This window comes from Pituophis catenifer, unplaced genomic scaffold (assembly GCF_029215685.1).
Source record: "Pituophis catenifer annectens isolate HBS135680 unplaced genomic scaffold, rPitCat1.0.hap2 SCAF_11, whole genome shotgun sequence".
In the NCBI taxonomy this organism is placed as follows: Eukaryota; Metazoa; Chordata; class Lepidosauria; order Squamata; family Colubridae; genus Pituophis; species Pituophis catenifer.
In genome coordinates this window covers 17277118-17304400 of record NW_027256891.1, presented here as the reverse complement: position 1 = coordinate 17304400, position 27283 = coordinate 17277118, and the positions used below count along the sequence as shown (strand labels likewise).

The following is a 27283-nucleotide window of genomic DNA, read 5'->3' as shown; positions in this document are numbered from 1 at the left end:
TGCAGGCTGAGCAAAGCCCCCGGCGTTGCAAAGAGTCCCCTGGCACTTACACTGAGCAAGGATCCCTGACAAAGCCAGTTTGAATTTCTCCTTAGCTTCCTCCATTTCCTTATCGTGGGCCGCTTTTTCATTCATCAGCCGGCGAATGTGGCTGTTGACCGATTGGACCATGGTGTAGAAGCTGTTGGCCGTCCGCCGATTCACTTCCCCCCTCTCCAGCCAAGCCAGCAGCGTCTGAACGGCTTCCAAAAACTTGGCATCCACTGAAGGGAGAGGGGAAAAAAACAATCCCAGTTGGGTTACAAGAGCGCCCCTTGTGGGCTGGGCACGTGGATTAAAGCCGTCCATCCCTTTGCGAGGAGATATTTTAAAAAGCACAACCAAGGAAGAGATTTCTCGTGGAGGGCAGAATGAGGTGGAACCGTCCACTCCAAGCAAAACGCAAAGTTGGATGAGGAGGTGCACCCCATCAGTGAAAATATCTACAGACCCCTCGCATCCTGGACATAAACTGTTTCAACTCCTACCCTCAAAACGACGCTATAGAGCACTGCACACCAGAACAACTAGACACAAGAACAGCTTTTTCCCAAACACCATCACTCTGCTAAACAAATAATTCCCTCAACACTGTCAAACTATTCACTAAGTCTGCACTACTATTAATCTTCTCATTGTTCCTATCACCCATCTCCTCCCACTTATGACTGTATGACTGTAATCTTGTTGCTTGTATCCTTACGATTTATATTGTTTCCTAGTATGATTTGATTGCTTATTTGTACCTTATGACTATCATTAAGTGTTGTACCTTATGATTCTTAACGAATGTTATCTTGTCTTTTTATGTACACTGAGAGCATATGCACCAAAGACAAATTCCTTGTGTGTCCAATCACACTTGGCCAATAAAGAATTTTATTCTTTTTATCTATCTATCATCTATCTATCTATCTATCTATCTATCTATCTATCTATCTATCTATCTATCTATCTACCTACCTACCTACCTACCTACCTACCTACCTACCTATCTATCTTTATGTTTGTTGTTTGTTATGTGTGTTGGACCTGGTCTTTGGGTATTAAGTGAATTTCGTTGTATGGGTATAGTGTGTATACATGTACAATGACAATAAAGTTGTTGTTGTTGTTGTTGTTGTTGTTGTTGTTGTTGTTGTTGTTATTATTATTATTATTATTATTATTATTATTATTATTATTATTATCTATCTCATCTATCTCTCTTCTCTCTCTCATCTATCTATCTATCTATCTATCTATCTATCTACTCTCTCTCTCCTATCTATCTATCTATCTATATCTATCTATCTATCTGATAACTGGCATACGGCCCTGGCCTCCTCTCTGCCTCCGATGCAGAGCCCTCATGAGAACTTTCCCCAGACTCCAGGACTGGCCCATGATCCTCCCCAACCTCCTCACTGTCCGAATCTACTACCAGTTCCGCTGGCTGCTGGTGGGCCACAACAACTATTCATGCCTTGGTATGTATAAATAATATAAAATAAAAAAACTTGAAAGAAAGAAGTCAAGAACTATCTATAATAGGTTGTGTGAACCAGTCAACGGAAGTTCACTGAAGATTTACGATACGTCAATCACCCTTTGCTCCAGGGACAGTGCTTATGCTTTCATGATCACTTTCCCAATGAAAAGTATTCCCAAATACCTTTTAGCTTCTCAACCACCAGGCTGCACTCATAATCTGAATAGTTCACCACGGGAGGTGGGGAGGGCGGGAGGAACCGCTCTTCCGTCTTCCTCTTGCGATGGCGCTCTTCTCTGGCCAGCATCCGCTGCTTGCATTCCCACTCGTACAGATCGTCCCGGGCTTCAGCAAAATCCACATGGAGGCGTCCCTTATCCTTTTTGTCGGTGCTGGAACCCAGCCGGATGCGATAACCTGGTGGGGACAAATTCATGAAGCCTCTGGCGGGGCCAGGCAGCAGATCGATTCTTCTTGGCCTCTCAATGCTTACAATGGGTGTCAGCAACCAGTGGCTCTGGAGCCGCATGCGGCTCTTTCGTCTCTCTGCTGAACCCACCACTGGCTGGCCCCACCCGTCGCTCTCCCCTTCCAGTCACTCCTCACCTGGCCTGAGAGAGAGAAGAGACGAGAGAGGTTTTCGCCCTCCCCAGGCTCTAGAGCAGTGGTTCTCAACCTGTGGGTCGGGACCCCTTTGGGGGTCGAATGACCCTTTCACAAGGGTCGCCTAAGACCATTGGAGAACACATATTTTCAATGGTTTTAGGAATAATTTTATTGTTGGGGGTCACCACAACATGAGGAACTGTATTAAAGGGTCGCAGCATTAGCAAGGTTGAGAACCACTGCTCTAGAGACTTTCTTGGAGCCTGGGGAGGGCGAAAACGGCCTCCCCCACCCGCTTGGAGGCTCTCCGGAGGCCGGAAGCGGCCGGTTTCCCAACTTCCGGTGGGCCCAGAAGGCCCGTTTTTCACCCTCTCCAGGCTCCAGACACATTCTTGGAGCCTGGGGAGGGCAAAAACGGCCTCCCACAACCCCCTTCCCGGAGGCCAGAAATGTCCCGTTTCCTGACTTCCGGTGGGCCTGGAAGCCCAAAAATCAGCTGGCCAATGCGTGCATGCGTCCTGGAGCTGAGCTAGGGCAATGCTTGCATGCCCACAGATATGGCTCCGCATCATAGCCACATGAAATACTGTCTGACCTCGCTTCATTTCGTGTTTATATTTATGTTAAGTTTCATCCAAATCCGAGTTTCACAATCATCTATATAACATACTTTTGGCCAGACGCTTCCCGAGAGCTGTCTGTTGTCCAGCTGCACAATTATTCACAGAATTTACCTACAGTTTTTGTAGGTTTACTGTGGTTTTTCTACAAACGTTGTCCCTTTCCCTCCGAAAGATACTAAGGCAGGAAAGATGGAATAGCTGCATGAACATCCCGATTTAGAAAAGAATGTTACTATGAAACTATTTCTTATTTATACAGTTGGGATCAGAAAAAATATACTGTATTTTTTGGAGTATAAGACGCACCATAGTTTTTGGGGAGGAAAATAAGAAAAAAGCTGATTGGTGGGTGGATGGGCCTCTTGGAATACCCCCAATCAGCTGTTCCCAGAGGTGAATTTTATCAACAGGTTCGTTGGTTGTGAGCTCTGTGCCTTGCTTTTTTTTCTGCCTCTGAAAGCCTCCGAAACAGAGCTTCAAAAAAAAGCCCCTGAAACTTACTTTCAGAGGCTTTTTTTCTGAACCTCTGTTTCAGAGGCTTTTTTTCTGAAGCTTCCTTTCAGAGGCTTTTTTTCTGAAGCTCTGTTTGGAGGCTTTTTTTTTTTTGAAGCTTCATTTCTAAGGCTTTTTTTCAGCCTCTGAAACCTCCATTTGAGAGGCTGGGCAGGGCTACATTCAGAGTATAAGATGCACCCAGATTTTCATCCTCTTTTTTGGGGGAAAAAGGTGCGTTTTATACTCCGAAAAATACAGTAAGTGCGCAGTTGGGAAATGCCAGCTAGCTGACATGGCAGCTTCTGGCCAATGCAATTCTAAATACCTAAATTATAAACTAAGGTTGTTCCTTCTCTGAACAACCTAAAGTGCAGACAATAAATAACCACCTGACAGATAAACTGCTTTATCCACCATATATTCCTCAGCAAAACGGATATGGCAGAAGTGTTTTTTACTCTTCCGAAGAGCTATGATCTCTCCGCACTTCTCAAAAATCTCCACGATGGTCTCTTCCGTCGCATTTTCTGGCAGCCCTCCAACAAACACCGTCTTGCACCCAGGAGGCCTCTCCCTTGTCGTGGGAGGAGGAAGATCTAGAAATACAAGAGGAAAACTTTCCATGAGCAAAAGGTAATCAAGGTGGTCATTTACAAACAGATAACAACTGTCAGGGGAAAAAAAAACACCTAATTATTGAGAATAAAAGATAAAGGTTCTCCTCGCACATAGGTGCTAATCGTTCCCGACTCTAGGGGGTGGTGCTCATCTCCATTTCAAAGCCGAAGAGCCAGCGCTGTCCAACAATGTCTCCGTGGTCATGTGGCCGGCATGACTAAATGCTAAAGGCGCACGGGACGCTGTTACCTTCCTACCAAAGGTGGTCCCTGTTTTTCTACTTGCTTTTTTTATGTGCTTTCAAACTGCTAGGTTGGCAGAAGCTGGGACAAATAACGGGAGCTCACCCCGTTACGCGGCACTAGGGATTCGAACTGCTGAACTGCCGACCTTCTGATTGACAAGCTCAGTGTCTTAGCCACTGAGCCACCGCGTCCTTCAATTATTGAGCATAGCTGCACTTAATAACAATTGAACAGACAGCGCACCATAAAGCATCTCACTTAGGATCCAGAGGTGTATTAGAATTTAAAGCATAGCAAACAAAGCCTTTCCTGTAGGCACTTACATCACGTTGAAATGAGGGTCAATTGGACAAGCAGTCAAAAGGGACGGCTTGAGGCCGATTGGCCACCTCCCATTATTCAACATTTCATTATATACCTTAAAACCACAAAAACAATGTCATCACTGAGTCTGTCATCTGCACCTCCATAACTGTCTGGTTTGGCTCTGCAACCCAACAAGACAGACACAGACTTCAGAGGATAATTAGATCTGCAGAAAAAACAATTGCTACCAACCTGCCTTCCATTGAGGACCTGTATACTGCACCAGTCAAAAAAAGGGCTGTGAAAATATTTACAGACCCTTCACATCCTGGACATAAACTGTTTCAATTCCTACCTTCAAAACGATGCTATAGAGCACTGCACACCAGAACAACTAGACACAAGGACAGTTTTTTCCCGAACGCCATCACTCTGCTAAACAAATAATTCCCTCAAGACTGTCAAACTATTCACTAAGTCTGCATTACTATTAATCTTCTCATCATTCCTATCACCCATCTCCTCCCACTTATGACTATATGACTGTAACTTGTTGCTGTATCCTTACAATTTATATTGATAATTTTCTAATATGTTTTGATTGCTTATTTGTTCCCCATGACTATCATTAAGTGTTGTACCTTATGATTCTTGACGAATATATCTTTTATGTACACTGAGAGTATATGCACCAAGACAAATTCCTTGTGTGTCCAATCACATTTGGCCAATAAAGAATTCTATTCTATTCTATTCTATTCTATTCTATTCTATTCTATTCTATTCTATTCTATTCTATTCTATTCTATTCTATTCTATTCTATTCTAACAAGACTTTCAAGATTCTGCCATTGAGCATAGCAGCAGAGCCAGTGGTCCATTCCTCCAACCTAAATGTTACAACATGGCTATTTTTTTTTTACACGTACTTTTAAGTTCCTCTTTGTCCACAACATTTTGCAAGCTAAGCAACTGTCAGTGTGGCAAAGCATCATTTTGACATACTTAAAGGTCACAATTGCAGCACCCAGATTAACACTGGTTTTATTTCAAGCCCTTCAGCCCTTAATATACAGGACAGGGCAGGTAAACAGGCTTTTATTAAAAAAACAAAGGTGTACATTAAAAAAAATTTCCCATGCCTGCAGCTGGTCAACTTGATTCTATCACCTCCCACCTCCTTCAAAGATTTCTGAAACCAGATCTCTGCAACACCGCAAGCCTCCCCTTGATCTACCGTTAGACCCAGGCAACAGCAGTGGGTGATTTCCTAATTCCAAGGATTTCCCGCAACCCTCCAGGGTGGTCACAAGCATTCAGGCAAGGCTCACTAGGGTTAGGTGGAAAGAGCGTGCAGCTTTTGCAGTGAACAATCTCCTTGGCCATCGGCATATCGGACAGTATGGGCGGTGGCACGATTCCCAAGCCAGGCATCAGTGGATTAATCGGCGGGATGCCCGTCATCATTCCAAGGGCCGGGTCGAAGTCTGAAAGACATAAAGATCTCAGACATTAAGCGCACAAGAATCCCAATAAAGATTCCAAATGGATTTACGCACCCGTTACGAATCAAGAGGCCCAAGATTGTGAGAGATTCCTAAGGCGACGCGCTTAGAAAAGTTGAGCTTGTTTGTCAGCATGGAATCCATCTCACGAAACGGGCTCTTTTGGTTTGGGAAGAGTAGGAGATCTGGAAGAGGAAGCATCCACAGCTTGCCTCGTCACTTCTCAAGTTGCCCTCCATCCTTTCTTCCTGCTGTGTGGCTAAAATGAAAGCTGAAGGATGCCAACATGCTGAACACCAGAACGGGACAACTCGCTGCAGCCAACTCACCCCGGGACAATTCAACAATTCAATTTAATTCACCATCATCATCATCTTCTTTTTTTAACAACCCCATAAGGTTGCTATGCAGGGCGGAGTCTGGGCAACTGAAGCTAGCAGAGTGTTTGGCCGGATGCCCTTCCTGTCGCCAATGCAGAGTTTTGTTCAGCAGATATATTTTCAGTATTTCCCAGAGAGGTGAGAGCTCCACCTCTAGCTCCACCCCATAAGGTTGCTATGCAGGGCGGAGTCTGGGCAACTGAATGGAGCTAGCAGTGTGTTGGCCGGATGCCCTTCCTGTCGCCAATGCAGAGTTTTGTTCAGCAGATATATTTTCAGTATTTCCCAGAGAGGTGAGAGCTCCACCTCTAGGCCACTGCACCACTCCCAACAATTCAATTTACTTTTTGTCATTCACATTTCATTTTGTCCCTCCTTCGGCATCCTTTATTTAATGATTCTATACCCGTGATGACGAACCTATAACACATGTGCCACAGGTGGCACACGGAGCACGCGAGCGTTGTCCTAGCTCAGCTCCAACATGCATGTGTGCACCAGCCAGCTGATTTTTTAGCCTTCCGGGCCCATGGGAAGTTGGGAAACAGGCCGTTTCCAGCCTCCGGAGGGCCTCCGGGGTGTGGGGGAGGCGGTTTTTGCCCTCCCCAGGCTCCAAGAAAGCATCTGGAGCCTGGGGAGGGTGAAAAACGGGCCTTCCGGGCCCACCGGAAGTTGGGAAATGGGCCACTTTGGGCCTCCGGAGGGCCTCCAGGCGGGTGGGGGAGGTTGTTTTCGCCCTCCCCAAGCTCCAAGAAAGCCTCTGAAGCCTTTGAAAAGATGACTTCCAGGCAGCAAGAACCCCAGTCCACTTGAAAGAAGAGAAGAAAGCAAACTTCAGCTCAAACTGGGTGGAGTACAATAGCCTTTTGCACATCAAAATACGGTACTCCCCAAATCACCATTTTCAATACCCTCCAATTAGAATCTGTATTACAAAAATTGATTACGATAAGAATCCCTGGGATTCTTGATAGTTGAAAGTTCTGCCACCAAGAAACCAAGCACAAAAAACTGCTTGTGCATATAAATAGCCCATCATAACTTGAACCACTGAGCCAAGTCACGGGTTGCAGTGAAACTAAGTAGGAAAAAAAATAAGAGAACAATTTGTATGTGTCTAAATAACTCATTTTTACTTATTTTCCTTATTAATATGAGATGGGGAGTAGGAGATGAGGAGTATCACCAGTGCGTCTGCAGCATAACAGCACAAAGGTATTTATTTTCATTTTTACTTAATTTTATTTATACAATTTTTTTTAACATACATAAGTGCTTAGTAAACAGTGTATTGTCTGGGTCAATTTACTTGTACATAATAATAGTAATAATAATATTATTCGCTTATATCTAGTAATAATCTTCCAACTTCTAATTTCTACCTCCATTGATAAAACAAATCCCATGTTAAAAAAATATTCTGTGTCTTCTTTGTCCTTAATCTTTAATGTTAACCTATCCATTTCTGCACATTCTAGTATTTTTCTATTTTCATCTGTAGGAGTGTCCTCATTCTTCCAGTGTTGTGCGAATACAATTCTTGCTGCTGTCAAGACATGTAGTATAAAATATATATTCCCTTTGGTATATTTTTTTGGGGTATTATAAAAATAAAAGTAAAAGTATTTATTTTTCATGGAGAAGGGAAGGTTACATCTTTCAGGGCAGAATTCTCATTTGGGGTGTATTCAATTCTCTAAGAACGACGTTACTTGACCAGGGATGGGCTTCAAAAATTTTAGCAAGGGGTTCTCTGCCCCGTTGCTGGGTGGGCGTGGCCTAGTCAGCCACCATGCAGGGGAGCTTTTTGCCCTCCCCAGGCTCCAGAGGCTTTCCTCGAGCCTCTGAGAGGGCGAAAACGGCCTCCCCAGGCTCCAGAGGCCCTCTGGATGCCAGAAGCAAACCCGTTCCCGGCCTTCCCGAACTTCCAGTAGGCCCGTTTTCTGCCCTCCCCGAGTCTCCACGCACGCCCTGAACTTACCTGCATCCAAAACGGGCCGCGTGGGGACTCCTGGGAGGGGCAGGGTGGCTGGGGCCAGCCAGGAGTGGGATTTGGGGGTTCTCTAAACTGCACAGAATCTTAGCTAGAGGTTCTCCCGAACCCCTGCAAACTCCCAGCAGCCCATCCCTGTATTTCACCCATTTGCACTCTTCTGGATCAGGGGTGTACTTACTAGGTAAAGGGGGATCTGCTGTCATTCCCATTGGAGCCATCCCTAAATTATTCATCGCGGTGGTCCAGGCTGTTGGGTCAGACATGCCCAAGTCCATCGGAGAAGAGTCAAGATTCAGAGTTTGGATGTTGTCTGCAGAGAAGGTCACAATTAGCAAAAGGATCCAACGTGCTTTTGAACCTACTGAAGATGAAGGAAGATCTTTTTTTTTTTTAACTGGTATCTTTCTTTGGGGGAGGATATGCGATGGGAGCCAGAGAAAAAAACATTATTTGGATAAAGAGTAGGAGCGAACTCCAATTACAGAACAGGATGTAACAAGAGATTCGAAGTCCTTTACGCCGAGATCTCAATGGAAAATATACGACCCCCCTGCCTCGAATAAGGACGTGGTCTTCGCAACGCCAGAACTCAAGGTGTCAAGGTTTCGAGCTCAAAATAGATGTTTACAAAATAAACAGAAGTGCGGGCACCTCATTGCTTCTAATGATCCGCTGATTGGCAGGCGCACAACCCCTTAAAACGCAGGCCATGGTGGTGTGGTGCCATGTGTTATTTGCACCCAGGAAGCCATTTGGCAAAATTCCCTTAAAGAAGGGTTCTTGCTTGCCAAATTCCTGATCAGAAAAACAGACCCAGATTAAGAACAGAGTAAGAACATCTCCGTCCCACGGTAACCTAAATTCAAACTCATCAAGGGACGGGAAGGGAGACAGTTGCTGTGGCGTCATTCAACCACAAGACAACAGTACAAATTTCTTGCCTTCGTCAGGAAAATGTTTTTCTGTTTCTTCCCCTTATTCTTAGCATGGCTCTCGTCTTGTTTAACAGTGAAGAGAAAACATTGAGGACTTGAAACTTTGCTCAGGGCTACATCAGGTCAGGGTTTGCCCTCCAGATCTCTTGTGTTCTGACCTAGGCTTCTTGATATAGTAAAAAGCACACAATTAATCCCAAACCCCCTTTTTTTTAATTTTAACGGCTGTGAATTCCTTTCATTCACAGCACGTGCTGAATCACCAAGAGTGTATAAATAGTCCAACAGATGTCTGCCACAGTCCTTCGGGATAAGGCTGGTAAACACCCACCTTTATCTTCTTTGACACGCTGCCAAAGACTTAATTGGCAATTATCTTGGCAAGGCCACACGGAAACACAGTGTCAAAAACAGAGCTTCAAAGTACAAACCGACACCATCCACAACGTTGCTTCCTGCAAAGGCCCATGTGCTCTTCCTTTATGTTTTATGGGAGGGACCAATCATCTCCAAGTCTTACTCCTGAGTCGTCCCTTTTGTTTTAACTGTTCTTGCCTTCTGGCAGTTCTGTGCATGCGTGCACTAGGAACAGGCTCCCCCTGTTCCTCTGCCTCTCTGATGTCCGACTCTGGAGGCTGCGGAGTCCGCACATAACTCCCAGATGACCCTGGCCCCATCTCTGCCTCCGACGCAGAGCCCTCGTCTGAGCCTTCCCCAGACTCCAGGACTGGCCCATGTTCCTCCCCAGTCTCCTCACTGTCCGACTCTGCTGCCAGCTGCACAGGCTGCTGGCGGACCACAACACTCTGGCCCATACATTTAACATCCTAAAGGGCTACTACACAAAGGAAACTCCAGTGATCTTCTGATTATTTTTGGACTCCTGCTTCCATCCGGCCATAAGAACACATCTCCTTGGAGAACTGCACAAACCCATTCTTCTTTTTTTTTAATGTTTTATTTGTTCTATTTATATAAGATTCAATTTCCATCAAACAGCGTGGCCTGGGTACAGTTATGTTTAAACAGTCGTAATACACATATTTGCTGTGGTATTCATCACCATACTATTGATAATATAATAATATAATAACATTAATACTTTACACTTAACATCGTCTTCTTTAACAACTCTCCACTTTAGCATTTCCTCTTTTTATATCGCCTCCTTTCTAACTTCTGTTTCTGTTGTCCAGCCATTGATAAAATATGTCCCATACCAAAAAAATATTTAGTTTCTTCTTTATCCTTAATAGTAAGCGTTAGTCTATCCATTTCTGCGCATTCTAATATTTTCTTATTTACATTCCCCTCAGACGGAATCTCATCATTTTTCCATTATTGCGCAAATACAATTCTAGTTGCGGTTAATATATGCAAGATCAGATATGTAGCACAAACCTATTCTGAACCACCAAGGAACTGTCTTCTCCAATCAACTCTTCTGTAGCAGCCAACTTGATATCAGCTTAGGATACTTTAGAATAGAACAGAGCCGGAAGGGACCTTGGAAGGTCTTCTAGTCCAGCCTATACCATCTCAGACAAGTGACTGTCCAGTCGTTTCTTAAAAACCTCCAGTAATGGAGCACCCAAGATTTCTGGAGGCAATTTATTAGACAATTACAGTTTCTTCTATTTCTCCTTTCCTACTTTCTCCTTTCCTACTTCATGGCACCAACAGTAGCTGCTCTCTGTAGCACTTTGAGGGTCTTTCCAAAGGAGGGGTAGGATCACAAATCCTTCGATTTTACTCAGCTGATCAAACTGACTAATCCAAATAAACCCAGGTATACAGACTCAAGCATGGACAAAGTTTTACCTTGCTGACTTCTACCTAACGGATGAGCAGCAACAGAAATCTCAGAATTCAGGCAGCAAATGAGCTAGAAATACCAAGATTTCCCCCTGCTCCCAATTCTGAGAAGGGTGTTGGTTGTGTTCCTTAGATCTCCCCACTTCGCTATCAAATCCCTCCAAGGAACAAGTTCAGTTCATTTTCTATATTCCCCCAAACAGGCAGCCCAATTTACCAGTTTACCTGGCAGCAGATTAATTCTCTTCTGCTTCTGGCTTCTCTTCTCTCCATTTTCAGCAAATCCTGCCCTGCTGTTGGGTGGCAGGGGGTAACTGCTACCAAGGTCAGAGGGCAGCTGGTTTAGCCCTAAGAGAGATGGAAAAAATAGGCTTAGCAATATTTTTTATTTATTTATTTATATTTTTATTTTTATTTATTTTTATATGCCGCCCTTCTCCGGAGACTCAGGGCGGCTTACAATGCGTTAAGCAATAGCCTTCATACTTTTGTATATTTTATACAAAGTCAGCTTATTGCCCCCACAAACCGGGTCCTCATTTTACCCACCTTAGAAAGGATGGAAGGCTGAGTCGACCTTGAGCCTGGTGAGAATTGAACTCGCAGTAATTGCAGGCAGCTGGATGTTAAATGCTGCCTTAGTAGGAGGCATTAGCCTCCTACACCACTCAGGCTCCTACTATTTTCCACGTAGCCTACATAGAACGATAAAAATATTCAAAAGCATCTGAAGAATTCTATGCAGAGCAGTTAAGAGAAAAACAATACCCATGTTTCCCCGAAAATAAGACTCTTATATATAAGTCTTATATTTTTTGAACCTCAAAATAAGTGCTTGGCCTTATTTTTGGGGAGGCCTTATTTTTTGGGGGGCATGTGGAGCAAGACGGGGCTCGTCTTGCTGTCTTACCTGATTTCCAGCTCTGTCTCCCTAACCCTAACCAGAGGAAATGCACATGCGTTTAAATATTTTCGGGGATGGCTTATTTTCAGGGAGGGCTTATTTTAGCGCATGCACTCAAAAGCTCGATTGGGCTTATTATCAGGGGAGGTCTTATTTTCAGGGAAACACTGTACAATCAAAGAAGGCTGTATAATTTGAGAAACAGAAAATATCAAACGGCTAAAAAGAGGGCCTTAAAAATCTGGGAGCATCAAGACTTCACTTGGCGCCCCAAAATATTCCGAGTCAGTACCTTTAGCATGAGTTGCCTTATGATAGTAAGTAGCCCCTCTCCCCAACCTCTCTCTTGGTATCCCCCAGGTTCGCTGTCCACCTGCCTTTCTTAAAAGGATAAATAAAGTCAATAGAAAGCCACAAAGCAAAATATTATGAAGCAAAATACCAGCTTAACCATACAGCTATTTCCTTTGGTCCCTCATCGGTCTCACTCCAAGGTGCAAATCTTGTGACTGAACATATCCACCACCCACTCTCTGAATTTCAAGTGTGCCTTTTGCTCTAAAATATTGCCTGTCCTTACTCTGTAAAGATGCATTCAATTATCTGGTGGCTGTCTCGGAGAAGACAAACTTCCTTCAGATCTAAAGATCTTCAGAAGCAGCTATAGAAACATCTCTAAAAGGTAAAGGTTCCCCTCGCACATAAGTGCTAGTCGTTCCCGACTCTAGGGGGCGGTGCTCATCTCCGTTTCAAAGCCGAACAGCCAGCGCTGTCCGAAGACGTCTCCGTGGTCATGTGGCCAGCATGACTCATAGCCGAAGGCGCACGGAACGCTGTTACCTTCCCACCAAAGATGCTCCCTATTTTTCTACTTGCATTTTTTACATGCTGTCGAACTGCTAGGTTGGCAGAAACTGGGACAAGTAACGGGAGCTCATCCCGTTACGCGGCACTAGGGATTTGAATCGCTGAACTGCCAACCTTTCGATCGACAAGCTCAGCATCGTAGCCACTGAGCCACTGCATCCCTTTAGAAGCATCTCTGACAATCCCCAAATATGGGAACAGGGAACCCAGCTGGTTCCAGATGTGTGGGCTCTTTAGTGATGAGGATGTTTACCTGGTGGGTAATGAAACATCTGCAAGAAAGCAAGAAAGCTCAGAGAGCACCAAGGACTCCACGGCTCAATCCAAGGTTAAAATAATGCAATCGTAAATTGCATTAACAGAGGAATACAATCAAGATCAAGGGAGGTACTAATACCACTCTATAAAGCCCTAGTAAGACCACACCTAGAATCCTGCATCCAGTTTTGGTCACCACACTATAAAAAAGATGTTGAGACTCTAGAAAGAGTGCAGAGAAGAGCAACCAGGAAGATTAGGGGACTGGAGGCTAAAACATATGAAGAACGATTGCAGGAACTGGCTAGTCTAGTGAAGAGAAGGACCAGGGGAGACATGATAGCAGTCTTCCAATATTTGAGAGGCTGCCACAGAGAGGAAGGGGTCAAGCTATTTTCCAAGGCATCCGAAGGCCAGACAAGGAATAATGGATGGAAACTGAACAAGGAGAGATTCAATCTAGAAATAAGGAGATTTTTTCTGACAGTGAGAACAATCAATCAGTGGAACAGAAGTTGCCTTCAGAAATTGCGGGAGCTTCATCACTGGAAGCTTTCAAGAAGAGGCTGGATAAGACGCTTGTCAGAAATGGTATAGGGCCGTGATGGCGAACCTATGGCACGCATGCCTTCGGAAGTTGTGGGAGCTTCATCACTGGAAGCTTTCAAGAACAGACTGGACTGCCATCTGTCAGAAATGGTGTAGGGTCTCCTGCTTGGGTGGGGGGTTGGACTAGATGACCTACAAGGTCCCTTCCAACTCATTTGTTAATTTGTTATTCTCTTTGTTTAGTTCCTGTTGAATGTTTTAAGAACTCACTCATGAATGGGCAAAAAAGTCCACTTTGGTCTTGCAGCCTTTTGCACGAGTCCCCTGAAATGGAACTCTGGAACTTTTATCGCACTTGAACTTGGGGTATCTCCAGGGGTGGGTTTCACTTACCTTTGCTACCGGTTTGCTCGCGTGTGCACCACTTCTACGCATGCACAGAAGCTTCTGCGCAGGCACAGATCATATTTGATGACGTCCGGGCAGGTGGTGGAGCCTCCCGCCACTGCTGCTACCGGTTCGCCCCGAACCGGGGCAAACCGGTAGTAACCCACCACTGGATATCTCCAACACCTCTAACTTAGCCAATGTACGACGTTAAGGGCCACAGCCTGGCCAATCCTGCAAAGCTTTGAAAGCTACAAGAACGCTTCCTTAAGGAAGCTTGTACCTCAGAGACCACCAATGCCAGAGGAGGTGTCTGGATAAATGGGCATTTTATTTTTTATTTTATTTTTTTTATTTTATTTTGAATTTGTATACCGCCCTTCTCCCTGAGGACTCAGGGCGGTGAACAGCCAAGTAAAAACATCAAGTACAAATATTAAAATACAGTTAAAATATACATATATAAATTTGGCCCCATTAATTAAAAACAATAAACAAAACACTTAAAAACACTTAAAAAATTAGGCCAGCCCGGCTTGCTGGAAAAGGAAGGTTTTAAGGGCACGGCGGAAGGCACCGAGGTCTTGGATTCTCCTTATCTCTGGAGGCAATTGATTCCAGAGGGTAGGTGCCCCCACAGAGAAGGCCCTCCCCCTGGGGGTCACCAGCCTGCACTGTTTGGCTGATGGCACCCCGAGGAGGCCCTCTCTGTGGGAGCGCACGGGTCGATGGGAGATTGTCGGTGGCAGCAGGCGGTCTCGAAGATAGCTAGGCCCTATGCCATGGAGCGCTTTAAAGGTGATAACCAACACCTTGAAGCGCACCCGGAAGACCACTGGGAGCCAGTGCAGCTCGCGCAGGAGCGGTGTTACATGGGAGCGCCAGGCTGCTCCCGTCACTACCCGCGCTGCTGCATTCTGGACCCGTTGGAGCCTCCGGGTGCTCCTCAAGGGGAGCCCCATGTAGAGAGCGTTGCAGTAGTCAAGGCGAGAGGTGACGAGGGCATGAGTGACTGTGCACAGGGAATCCCGATCAAGAAAGGGCCGCAACTGGCGGATCAGGCAAACCTGACAAAAGGTCCCCCTGGTTACAGCCGTCAGGTGTTCCTCCAAGGACAGCTGCCATTCTCGATCAGTCCCTGGGATCTACTGAAATGATCTCCTGTGGAGAGGTCCCTGCTGTCAAGTCCCATTTCGAAACAAACCTGCCTCTTGCTGACAGAATTCTTACAGGACGGTGTCAAGTCACACCATACTAATCCCGAAGCCCTCGAGAGAGAGTAGCAGTAACGAACCTCAGCCATGCCTGGAATGGTTGGAAAGATTTAGGCACTTCAGAATGATAAACATTTACTGTAATAATGGAGCCTTTGCTTCCTGTATGGAATCGGAACGGAGGAAGCCACTGTCTCTTTTCTCACAAAGAACAGAGAGGGGTTAGGATGAATGACCCAACTTGTAACCAACGCAGCACACACCAAGTCTGTACAAACCTTAGTTTGCTAAATTAAATCAGTCTTTTTCAAACAAAGGCTGTTAATTAACTTTCTTAACAGCCTACAAGAATCCAAAGAATAAATAATATTCTTACTATGGTTGGCAGAAAGCCCAGAAGCAATTTGCAGGAAACTGATAAGAGAACTAAGATCCAGACGCGAAGGAGAGTGAACCAAGTTGTTCCCTGCAAATTGTCTCAGTCATCATCCTTCCTTAAATAGGCTAAGGGAGTGGCCAATTAGCCCCAAGCCTTACTCTCGAGGAGACCCCCTCCTGAGTAGCCACTCCTGCCTTTTGGCAGCTCTGCGTGCCCGTGCATCGAGAAGAGGCTCCTCCTCTACTTCCTCTTCACTTAAGGGAGCTTCTGGAGGTTCTGAAGGCCCTGGCTGAATCCCCGCCTCTGGCACCACATCTTCTCCAGCCTCCTCATTGTGTGACTCAAGTGACAGCTGCACAGGCTGCTGGCACAGCACCACACCAGCCTCCTCGCTGTCAGAATCAACTACTAGCTGCACAGGCCGCTGATGGGCCACAACACCAACGTTGCCCACAACGTTGTCCTTACTCTGGAATGATGCATTCATTGCATCATTTCCTGACTTCCAGTGGGAAGTCAGCCCATTTCCTGACTTCCGGTGGGCCTGGAAGGCCGAAAATCAGGTGGTCGGCTTGTGCATGCGTGCTGGAGCTAAGCTAGGGCAACGCTCGCGTGCCCACAGATATGGCTCTGCGTGCCACCTGTGCCATAGGTTTGCCATCACGGAACTAGAATATTTAGAAATTGGGAGAGGTAGAAGGATGAATTTCCCTTAAGGGTTTTTTTTCCCCTCAGTAAAAGCCAACTGGAAAAGAAATTTTTCTTGGATCAGTTGGTGGCTGTACTGTCCAGGCATCTGAGAATTGTATTCTTAGCACAAATCAGGAGGCAAGAGCTGTACCTTAAATCACAGCATGGTAGTGCGACACGGCATCTGCCTCTAATTCAGCAATTTTTTTGACAGCTAAATTTGATATTCCCTGAGGCAAAAAATATAAATCAGTGATAAATGACAAGTCGGAATAACTGGTGCTTCTAAAAATATTTTCAGCAAGGAACATTTGTCATATCACCTTCGTAGCTTTCTTACATTCTTTCCTTGGCCAAGAGCTAAAACTGATATCATGTACTTGCGATAAGTGGGAGTAAAATCCAGTAAATTTAGGGAGATTTGTATTTTACTGGAGAGAACCTTCTGAAGTGGAACGTTACTTATTGCAATTTCCCTTGAAAAGCCTTACTCTTTTAGTATTTATCAAAATCTTTCAGACCTTGTGTGCATCAGAACAAGACTTTCCACCATTTTCAAATAGTTCTTAAGAAAAAAATATACATTTACGCTCAGGCTGCTCTTTGGATTTCTATTACCACTTTGCTGCTCTCTACGTTTTTCAGCCAGAAGATCTTATAATGAACAAGAATAGTCTACAGACTAAGGTGGAATTGACACGGCATTCCGTGTTGGTGACCACCTTTAAAGCGCTCCATGGCTTAGGGCCAGGGTACTTACGAGACCGCCTTCTGCCACCAATAGCCTCCCACCGGCCAGTACGCTCGCACAGAGTGGGCCTCCTCAGGGTGCCGTCCGCCAGACAATGTCGGCTGGCGACCCCCAGGGGGAGAGCCTTCTCTGTGGCGGCGCCCACCCTCTGGAACAACCTTCCCCCAGAGTTACGTATAATAACAGACCTCCGGATTTTTCGTCGGGCCCTGAAAACCTATTTATTTCAACAAGCTGGGCTGGCCTGAGTTAAATTTTAAATTGATTTTAAATTGGGTTATCTTAATTTCGGCCAAAACATTTAATTATTTTAATATTGTTCTTAAATTTTGTATGCTTTGTTTTTATCTTGGCTGTGCACCGCCCTGAGTCCTATTTGGAGAAGGGCGGTATAGAAATTTAATAAATAAATAAATAAATAAATTCCGCTTTTTGGGTTTAAATATAGTTTGTTGAACAAATTATGGTAGTTAGATGCAACCCATAATTAAGCCAGAAGTCATGATTTACCAACCACAGCGACTGGTATCACATATCATGCTAATTCTAAATTAATCGAAGTACATATAGTATTGACTTAGATTGAATCTGTAGAAGCTAGCTAAAAAAAAACCCCACCCTTCTTAACTACATACTTTAGAATCCGTAAATCTACAGGGTTTATCGCCTGCCATCAAAACACTCAGCGGAAGATTTTCACAGAGAAAAAAAATCCTACCATATTCATACAGCAAGTTTGTGAAGAATGGAATCAGCCTTCAAATTACGGATCCCTGTAAGATAACTATATATCTTCTACAGAGATATATCTTATAGAAGATATACCTTGTAGAAGACAAGATATATGTCTTGTCATAGAGCATTTCCATGGCCTACTGCATAAAATACAGAGCTTAGTTTTCAATAGGAGTGATTTAAGGAAAGCCGAGCTTTTTACGGTATTTATTTCTCAATCGTTGAAAACTGAAAGTTTAAAACCCCCCAATTACCTACTTCCTTCGGTTCCCTGCGCTTCAAGCCACAATCTTGAAATATCTTCCACCCAACATCAATCAGTGCCGAGAAACAGGTAAAAGGGATTTTAAATCCCTTGCTGACACACATCTCCCAGGCACAAAGAATCAGGAAATGTAAAAGGCGATGACAAAAAATAAAATAAAAACGAAGTTAAGAACGTTCTTTTGAAGATAAAAACCCTCTCTGTAAATCCAGGACTGATTTAGAAAGTTAAAAGAGGAGAACTCTGCCTTCGGGACGGCGTAATTACCAATTTAATCGAGTGCAGATTTAATTTAACAATGTCACCTTTTAAATGGCATCCTTGCAAAATGCATGTAATCTGAGAATAAAAGATCAGGGATCAAAGACTAAGCATTACCCTCGAGGGCCTATGTGGAATACTGATTTTTTTACGTGGCTTTAACATCGCCAGCCCTTGATAAGTATTGCTGAAAAACCAACCTTTCAGCGAGAAAGACTTCCTGAGTTGTCGATCTCACCGTCTTCCAGAATTCACACCCTTACCTGTGAACTGCACCACAAACATGGGGCCAAGCGAACCCTTCAGTCCCAGCGAAGATTTTGCAATATATTCAACAGACACACAAAACATCATCCAGGAAGTCCCACACTGCAAACCCTCGGGTCCCACAACAAGTCTCTCTAAAGAAAAAAACCCAAGCGCCAGGAATAAGAGTAACAAGAGGAGAGCTTAACGTCAATAAAGCCACAACGATAGCAGCCAACTGGGAACACCAGGATGCTAAAGAGCAAGAGGCCGGAGACTTTTTTTTTTTTAAACTGACCAGCTGCCCAGTTCTGCACCTGTCCTTGTCATTTTACCAATCCGTGATACTTCGCAGACTTGAGTCCTGGTCTATTGAGGAGAAGACACTCAAGAAAGCAGATGGCGATGCAATTAACAGCATGCTCATCTGTGAATCTGCAAAGGATTTGGTTTCGGGCCTCAAAATTGCTGAAAGATAGAACCGCAGCTGGCCAGCCCCGATCTCGCTCGGTCATCTGGGAAGCAGTCGTTTTAACAGACAAGTTAAACCCCGGCTTGACAGCCCGAAGGACCCACCCCTTCTCAGGGTGAAATTCAATATTCAGTTCACCGAATTTAAAATGTGCAAATTCAGCATTCAAAACTGGGATTCTGCACGCCGCCGCCCCCCAAAAGGACACCCCTGGAGTGGAAAACGGGCACGAGAAATCCAGCTCTACGGATCAACAGATGCGCAAAGTTTAGCATAAATTAGAAAACGGGATTTGGGTGGTTGCAGGAAATACCTGTTGCACAGCTGTTTATTTTTTTTTTTTTTCTTTGCTACCAGCATTCACAATGTAAAGTTCAAAAAGTTGTACCCTGCTTATCCTGCGGCTATCATGTATTGGAATTTGGGGTGGCTTATTAAAAGCACAGGAAGCATTTACTACACTGTGTTGAACAGCATCAATACAGGAAGGAAGGAAGGAAGGAAGGAAGGAAGGAAGGAAGGAAGGAAGGAAGGAAGGAAGGAAGGAAGGAGAGAGAGAGAGAGAGAAAAGGAAGGGGGAGGGAGGGAGGAAGAAGGAAGGGAAAGAGAGAGAGAGAGAGAGAAAAGGGAGGGAGGGAGGAAGGAAGGAGAGAAAGAAAAGGAAAGAAGGAAAGAAGGAAGGAAGGAGAGAAAAGGAAGGAAGGAAAAGAGGAAAAAGGGAGGGAGGGAAGGAGGGAGGGAGGAAGGAAGGGAAAGAGAGAGAGAGAGAGAAGGGAGGGAGGAAGGAAGGAAGGAAAGAAAGAAAAGGAAGGAAGGAAGGAAGGAAGGAGAGAAAAGGAAGGGAAAGAGAAAAAAGGAAGGGAGGGAGGAAGGAATGGAAAGAGAGAGAGAGAAAAGGGAGGATCAGAAACTCTCCTCAACTGTCCATTGTTTTAACTAAGTTCCAGACTCATTTATTTGTAAAATGTATTTATTTTATTTTATTTATTTATTTTATTGAATTTATATACCGCCCTACTCCCGAAGGACTCAGGGCGGTGAACAGCCATAGAATAAAACATATAAATACAAAATTTAAAATAAAATAAAACGAATTAAATAATTTGGCTGAACAAATTTAAAATCCCAATAATTTAATTTTTGGGTAACTCTGGTCTTACATAGAAATGTTTGTATAGCCTAATACTGATAATGAGTTCAAAGATTAAGGGTAACACATTTAATATTAAAGTCTTTCCCATCCTCGGAGTCTGATTTCAGAGAGATGCCATGCACTCTTCGCAGATTAAAATAGGAACAGGTTTAACTATCTAATTCTCATGCCAAGAATACCAAAGTTTCAGCGTTCACACTATATACTGTTTAGAGTTTTATCCTGCATTGTTAAACCTCATCAAAAAAGGGTCAGGATATCAAACTTGACATTCCAATCAGATTATATCTACATAAAATTACTACAACATGCTCCATATGAAAGTTTTTGGAAACCGTACTTGCTCAGAATGTAGTAGCATATAGTCGTGGCCAAAATTGTGGAAACCTTTCCACAATTTTGGCCACTACTCAGTGGTGGGTTGCTACTGGTTATCCCCGGTTCTTGCGAACCGGTAGTGGAAATTTTGAGTAGTTTGGAGAATCGGTAAATACTATCTCTGCCTGGCCCTGCCCCCAATCTATTCGCTGCCTCCCGAGTCCCAGCTGATCGGCCAGAAGGAAAAAATCAGAGCTCACTTGACAAAGAAGAGAAGAAGAAGAAAAACAAGACACCGTAGCTTTAAATTGAGAAGCCAAGAAGCCTCCCAACTGATCGGCTAGAACTGATCCGCTCCTTGTAAACCGCTCGGTGGTGGAAGATTGGCAATTGAGGCCAAGCTGCCTGAAAGCGGTTTCCGATGCTCTCGGTGGTGGCAGAGCGGCAAAAAACTGTTTAAACTCTTGCCGCGGCGCTTCAAACATCCCCATCAGTCAATTGCAAAAAGGCAGCTTTACATGAAACAGCTTGCATCCTGCAAACAACACCTGTCCCAAAGGTGCTTTTTCAAGAGGCAACTGGACTTTCTGGTTTTTTCTTTGAAGACATTTTGCTTCTCATCCAAGCAGCTTCTTCAGCTCAGAAGCTTCTTGGATGAGAAGCAAAAGGTCTTCAAAGAAAAAACCCGAAAGTCCAGTTGCCTCTTGAAAAGAGCCCCTTTGACCTGAATGACTGAGAATCTCCATAGACATCAAACAACAGGAACTGGGCACGGCTAGCCTAGTGAAGAGAAGGACCAGGGGAGACAGGATAGCAGTCTTCCAATATTTGAGGGGCTGCCACAGAGAGGGGGGGGGTCAAGCTGTTTTCCAAAGCCACCCGAAGGCCAGACAAGGAACAATGGATGGAAACTGATCAAAGGAGAAATTCAATCTAAAAATCAGGAGAAATTTTCTGACAGTGAGAACAATCAATCAATGGAACAGAAGTTGCCTTCAGAAGTTGTGGGAGCTTCATCACTGGAGGCTTTCAAGAAGAGGCTGGATAAGACGCTTGTCAGAAATGGTATAGGGCCGTGATGGCAAACCTATGGCACGCATGCCAGAGGTGGCACATGAGCCATCGCCCCAGTTCAGCTCTGCTGCGCAGGCATGCATGCCTCCCGCCAGCCAGCTGGTCTTTGGGGTCTCTGCCATGCATGCACGGAGGCCAGGAGCGTGCGGGGGGGGGGGGGTGCACCAGGAAAGGGCCTGGTGGCTCAGCAGACTGATAGCATTGTGATTAATACCAGCTGCCTGCAATTACTGTAAGTTCGAATCTCGCCAGGCTCAAGGTTGACTCAGCCTTCCATCCTTTCTAAGGTGGGTAAATTGAGGACCCAGTTTGTGGGGGCAATAAGCTGACTTTGTATAAAATATACAAAAGGATGAAGGCTATTGCTTAATGCATTGTAAGCCGGCCTGAGTCTCCGGAGAAGGGCAGCATATAAATCAAATTTAAAAAAAAAAAGATTGTGGTGATATAATAGAGTGGTAAATGTTTAGATTAAGATATAATTGTGGGGAAAAAAGATTGTTTTGGTTTTTATTTTGAAAGATGCAATGGTGGAGATTTGGGAATGAGCTCAATAAAGAGGAGAAAGCGATTGTACTTATTCTTGACCGGATCAATGCTTCATTCTTAAAATATTGTATTTTATGTTTATGTTTTTAAATAAAAAATAAAAAAAAAATTAAAAAAAGAAGAGACTGGACTGCCATCTGTCAGAAATGGTGTAGGGTCTCCTGCTTGGGTGGGGGGTTGGACTAGATGACCTACAAAGGTCCCTTTAATCTGTTAACGCTCTAAATCTCTGCTGGGATGCTGAATTGCAACTTTCTCTTAAACATCCCAGGTCTTTGGGAAGGCTCCCATAGGTGGACAGGAATGCCAAATCCGGTCTGAACATCTGGCTTGACTATGCAACCAACCGTAATCATCGTAATAATACATTAAGACCTCCTAGGCCACCCAATTCCCAGCATTTTAGGAAACAGGCTAGCTAGTCTAAGAGAGAACATAAATCTTGGGTTCGAGTCCCAGGATCTGAATTCAGATCTCTCCATCTCATTCTTTTGCCTTTTTTTTTTAAGTGCCAAAATTGCAGCAACCCCCCCCCCAAATGCACTGGAAGTTAACCATGCAGACCCGGTTGAAGCAGGTAAAGGCTGCAATCAATGCATTAAAAAGCCAGACGGAACACACCTGGACACGCCTTCCGGATGCACCGGGACTACAAAGCCCATGCTTCCCAGCCAACAGAGGGATGCGATGCAATTGGGGACGGCTGGCATCTCCCCCCCCCCGGGGGAAAGCAAGTCCTTTCATTCCCAGCCTGTAAGGCTCTAGCACGCCCTTCCTCCAGATCTGGCTGGGGACCATGGGGATTGTAGTCCCCCGGGGCGCCTGAGGGGAGGGGGGTGGAGGTGGCTGGTTTGAGCCATTGGAACGGCCTTCCCTTCCCTTCCCCCTCACCTTGCCTTCCCACGCGTCCGCCGACCAGCCCCACCGGCTTCCGTCCGCAGCTCCTCCCCAGAGACATCGGGGTCTTCGCCCGCAAGCTCCTCCGCAGCTCCCGCCCCGCTGGCCGGGGCCTCTCCCGCTTCCCTCAGCCCCGCCTCCAAGCAGCCTCCGCGCGCCCCTATTGGTGGGCCGGTCTCTAGGGGCGTGGCCGAGAGGATGGAAGCGTCAGAAGGTTCTGCTCCGCCCTCGCTGATTGGCCAAGTCGAGTGGCCACCTTGACGCTTTTTTTTTTTTTTGTCTCGGGAATTCTGGGCAATGTAGTTTTTAAGAGAAGATGGTGCTTTTTTTTTTTTTTTTTGGTAGGGAGGGATAAATGGCAGATTAGAAGAGAATAAAGCTGGAAGGGACTAGTCCAGCCCCCTGATCAAGCAGGAGAAACTGTCCTGTAACATTTCAGATAAGTGACTGTTTAGTCTCTGGTAATGCAGGATAAAGGTGCTTTCTTCACTTCTTGGGGAGTTTTGACAGAATAGAATAGAATAGAATAGAATAGAATAGAATAGAATAGAATAGAATAGAATAGAATAGAATAGAATAGGAGGAAGAGAAGAGAATGGGAATAGAATAGAATAGAATAGAATAGAATAGAATAGAATAGAATAGAATAGAATAGAATAGAATAGGAGGAAGAGAAGAGAATGGGAATAGAGAATAGAATAGAATAGAATAGAATAGAATAGAATAGAATAGAATAGAATAGAATAGAATAGAATAGAATAGAATAGAATAGAATAGAATAGGGGAGGGGGCCAGGGCCGTATGCCAGTTATCATCTACACAGATAGATAGATAGATAGATAGATAGATAGATAGATAGATAGATAGATGGATGGATGAGAGAGAGAGAAAGTGGATAGATAGATAGAGAGAGATGAGATGATAATAATAATAACAACAACAACTTTATTGTCATTGTACGTGTATACACAGTATACCCATACAACGAAATTCACTTAACACTCAAAGACCAGGTCCAACACACATAACAAACAACAAACATAAAGATAAATAGATATAGGAGATAGATAGATAGATAGATAGATAGATAGATAGATAGATAGATAGATAGATAGATAGAAAGAAAGAAAGAAAGAAAGAAAGAAAGAAAGAAAGAAAGAAAGAAAGAAAGAAAGAAAGAAAGAAAGAATAGAATTCTTTATTGGCCAAGTGTGATTGGACACACAAGGAATTTGTCTTTGGTGCATATGCTCTCAGTGTAAATAAAGGAAAAGATACGTTCATCAAGAATCATAAGATACAACACTTAATGATAGTCATAGGGTACAAATAAGCAATCAGGAAACAATATCAGTATAAACCGTAAGGATACAAGCAACAAAATTACAGTCATACAGTCATAAGTGGAAGGAGACGGGTGGTGGGAACGATGAGAAGATTAATAGTAGTGCAGACTTAGTAAATAGTTTGACAGTGTTGAGGGAATTATTTATTTAGCAGAGTGATGGCATTCCGGAATTAGAGGTGGAAATATATCATCGGATCTGTTCCTCCTCCTTTTTTTTTCCCCTGCAGAATTTGTATCTATTTATTTATTAAATTTATATGCCAACCCTCGCGCTGCGAAACGACTCTGAGTGGCTGATGATGATGGGAATTGTCGCATACACCAGGTGGCCAAGGAAGGATGGATTACAGCTATTATCAAAGACTTGGAACACATTTTAAAGAGAAACTAGACAAGTTAAAGGTAAAGGGGTGCGGTGGCTCAGAGGCTAAGACGCTGAGCTTGTTAAAGGTCGGCAATTCGGCGGTTTGAATCCCTTGTGCCGTGTAACGGGGTGAGGTCCCGTTACTTGTCCCAGCTTCTGCCAACCTAGCAGTTTGAAAGCACGAAAAAAAATGCAAATAGAAAAATAGGGACCCCCTTTGGTGGGAAGGTAACAGCGTTCCGTGCGCCTTTGGCGTTTCGTCATGCTGGCCACATGAGCACAGAGACGTCTTCGGACAGCGCTGGCTCAAGCAGGAGATCCTATGCCATTTCAGACAAATAACCTTAATGAACACACTGTCACAGGGGGTAAAAAACTACTCTCTCCATTTCCAAAATGTATTTCTGTATGTATTCTGTATTTATACCAGTGGTGGGTTTCAAAATTTTATACTACCAGTTCTGTGGGTGTGGCTTGGTGGGTGTGGCATGGCTTGGTGGGCGTGGCTTGGGCATGGCAGGGGAAGGATACTATAAAATCTCCATTCCCTCCCCACTCCAGGGGAAGGATACTGCAAAATCCCCATTCCCTCCCCACTCCAGGGGAAGGATACTGTAAAATCTCCATTCCCTCCCCAATCCAGGGGAAGGTTACTGCAAAATCCCCATTTCCTTCCGATCAGCTGGGAATTGGAAGGGAGAGAATAGATGGGGGCAAGGCCAGTCAGAACTTTTACTACCGGTTCTCCAAACTACTCAAAATTTCCGCTACCGGTTCTCCAGAACTGGTCCGAACCTGCTGAAACGCACCTCTGCTAGTGCTCCCAAAAAAGAAGGGGGACGGATTCTTATATGGAGGTGCCGTCTTTTTATCTGGGTGCCTTTGTTTTGATCCCAGAGAATTCATTTAATGGGTTGGGAACATAATGAAATCATTTATGAGTTCAAACACATGCACACACACGTACTGTGAGGTCATCTGCAGAGGCCAAAGACCATTTTGCAAATATTCTTGAAGAGCCAAATGCAGCCTTCAGCGGCTTCGTTTCACGTTGTCTGGAAACCAGGGGTGGGACAATAGGCAGAGCAATAGCGATATTGTGCTCAGCCGAAGGCTGCAGAAGGGAGATTGCTTAGGTTGGCTAAGGATGCACCCAGCCTTCCACTTTCTTGAGTTCTGAGCTTTTACCAGCTGGCTACTTGACCTGGAGAACCTCCTTGCAAGACGCTTCAAGAAGGGTCTGCGTTTAGATTTATTTTTAAAGGACTACGCCCACCTTGCTCCAGGAAAGGAATCCTCAGTATGGGAAACGTTACCTTTGGCGTCATCCTTGCTTTGCTGGCTTCACTGATTATGCTAGTCAATTGTGTTGTGGTTATTGCGCTGGTGAGGCTGGTGTGGAAGAATCACTGCCCTGGCCTGTGCTTTGTTTTAAACCTCGCTATCTCCGACTACTTGGTGGGCTTCACCATCACGGGCCTGGTGAACGAAGAACTGTCTGGCCCCGAGTACCAGACCCCTCAGCGGTACTGCGTCTTGCAGATGGCTTCCATCACCTGTCCCTCGGCTGCCTCCATCTTCACGGTGATTTTGGTCACCTTTGACCGGTACTTGGCTATTACGCATCCTTTCCGCTACTTGAAAATCATGTGTGGCCCGGTGGTCGGGATTTGCATTGGAGGTCCTTGGCTGCTGGCTTGTTTGATCGGCTTCCTCCCCGTGATGGCCCACAGCTTCCAAGAGAAGGACTACCAAGGTCTGTGCACCTTCTTTGGCGTGTTTCAGCCCACGTACACCCTGGTGGTCTTCTGCGTCAGCTTCTTCCCGGTTTTCTTCATCTTCCTCTATTTCCACTGCCGCTTGCTCAAGATTGCTTCTCTGCACATCCAGCACATCCGAGAACTGGAGCCCGCGGGCCTGCCGGCTGTCTGCCCGACCTCTCAGCCTTCCAACGATACCAAAGCCTTGCGTACTGTGGCCATCTTGGTTGGCTGTTTTGCCTTCTCCTGGTCCCCTTTTTTCGTGGTGAGCATGGTCCAGATTGCCTGCCGACGCTGTTACCTCCATCGCCTGCTGGAACACTACCTCTGGGTGTTGGGGGTGTGCAACTCTCTAGCGAATCCCCTCGTCTATGGATATTGGCAGAAGGAAGTCCGCCTGGAGATCTGCCAGATGTGTCTGTGCCTGAAGAACAAAATCTTTCCTCTTTTGCACTTGGACAGTCAGCCTGATGCTGCTCCCACCCAGCCTGGTGGACCACTCTTTATCTAATCTCACTAGCCCACCTGAAGGACTGATGTAGATTACTAAAAAAAATGCCACTCTGGGCACATCTCCTGGAAAAGGTTCTTCTTTTGTATGTGTCACCAAGTCTTCTGTCCAGAAGCAATGTTATCCCATGGTAAATTGGTGCAGAAATTACGTTTCCTGATTTCCCGCCCCGGTAAGATGATCAGGGTCACTTTGAATGCTGTATTGTATCTCCAACTTACAAAGCCATTTATTTCTTCATAACTGTACATCAGAGGGACACGGTGGCTCAGTGGTTAAGACGCTGAGCTTGTCGAT

The 27283-nt window shown here is 44.9% G+C and overlaps 2 protein-coding genes across 2 annotated transcripts in view; one reads left to right on the top strand and one right to left on the bottom strand.

Moving 5' to 3' along the window:
- The window catches only part of ENOX2 (ecto-NOX disulfide-thiol exchanger 2), a 38079-nt gene extending 14995 nt beyond the window's left edge, over positions 1-23084 (bottom strand). The window contains exons 1-7 of the mRNA XM_070952175.1: positions 22998-23084; positions 11260-11382; positions 8463-8594; positions 5735-5890; positions 3624-3830; positions 1694-1927; positions 51-263 (exon numbers count right to left, since the gene is read on the bottom strand). Of these exons, the coding sequence (XP_070808276.1) occupies positions 51-263; positions 1694-1927; positions 3624-3830; positions 5735-5890; positions 8463-8594; positions 11260-11382; positions 22998-23064 (1132 nt within the window). The 5' untranslated portion in view covers positions 23065-23084. The remainder of the gene's footprint in view (positions 1-50; positions 264-1693; positions 1928-3623; positions 3831-5734; positions 5891-8462; positions 8595-11259; positions 11383-22997) is intronic.
- A 2933-nt stretch (positions 23085-26017) lies between these two features.
- GPR119 (G protein-coupled receptor 119) lies at positions 26018-26986 on the top strand. Its single transcript, XM_070952061.1, has one exon. The coding sequence runs from the start codon at positions 26018-26020 to the stop codon at positions 26984-26986; it is 969 nt and encodes a 322-aa protein (XP_070808162.1).
- Positions 26987-27283: the final 297 nt, after the last annotated feature.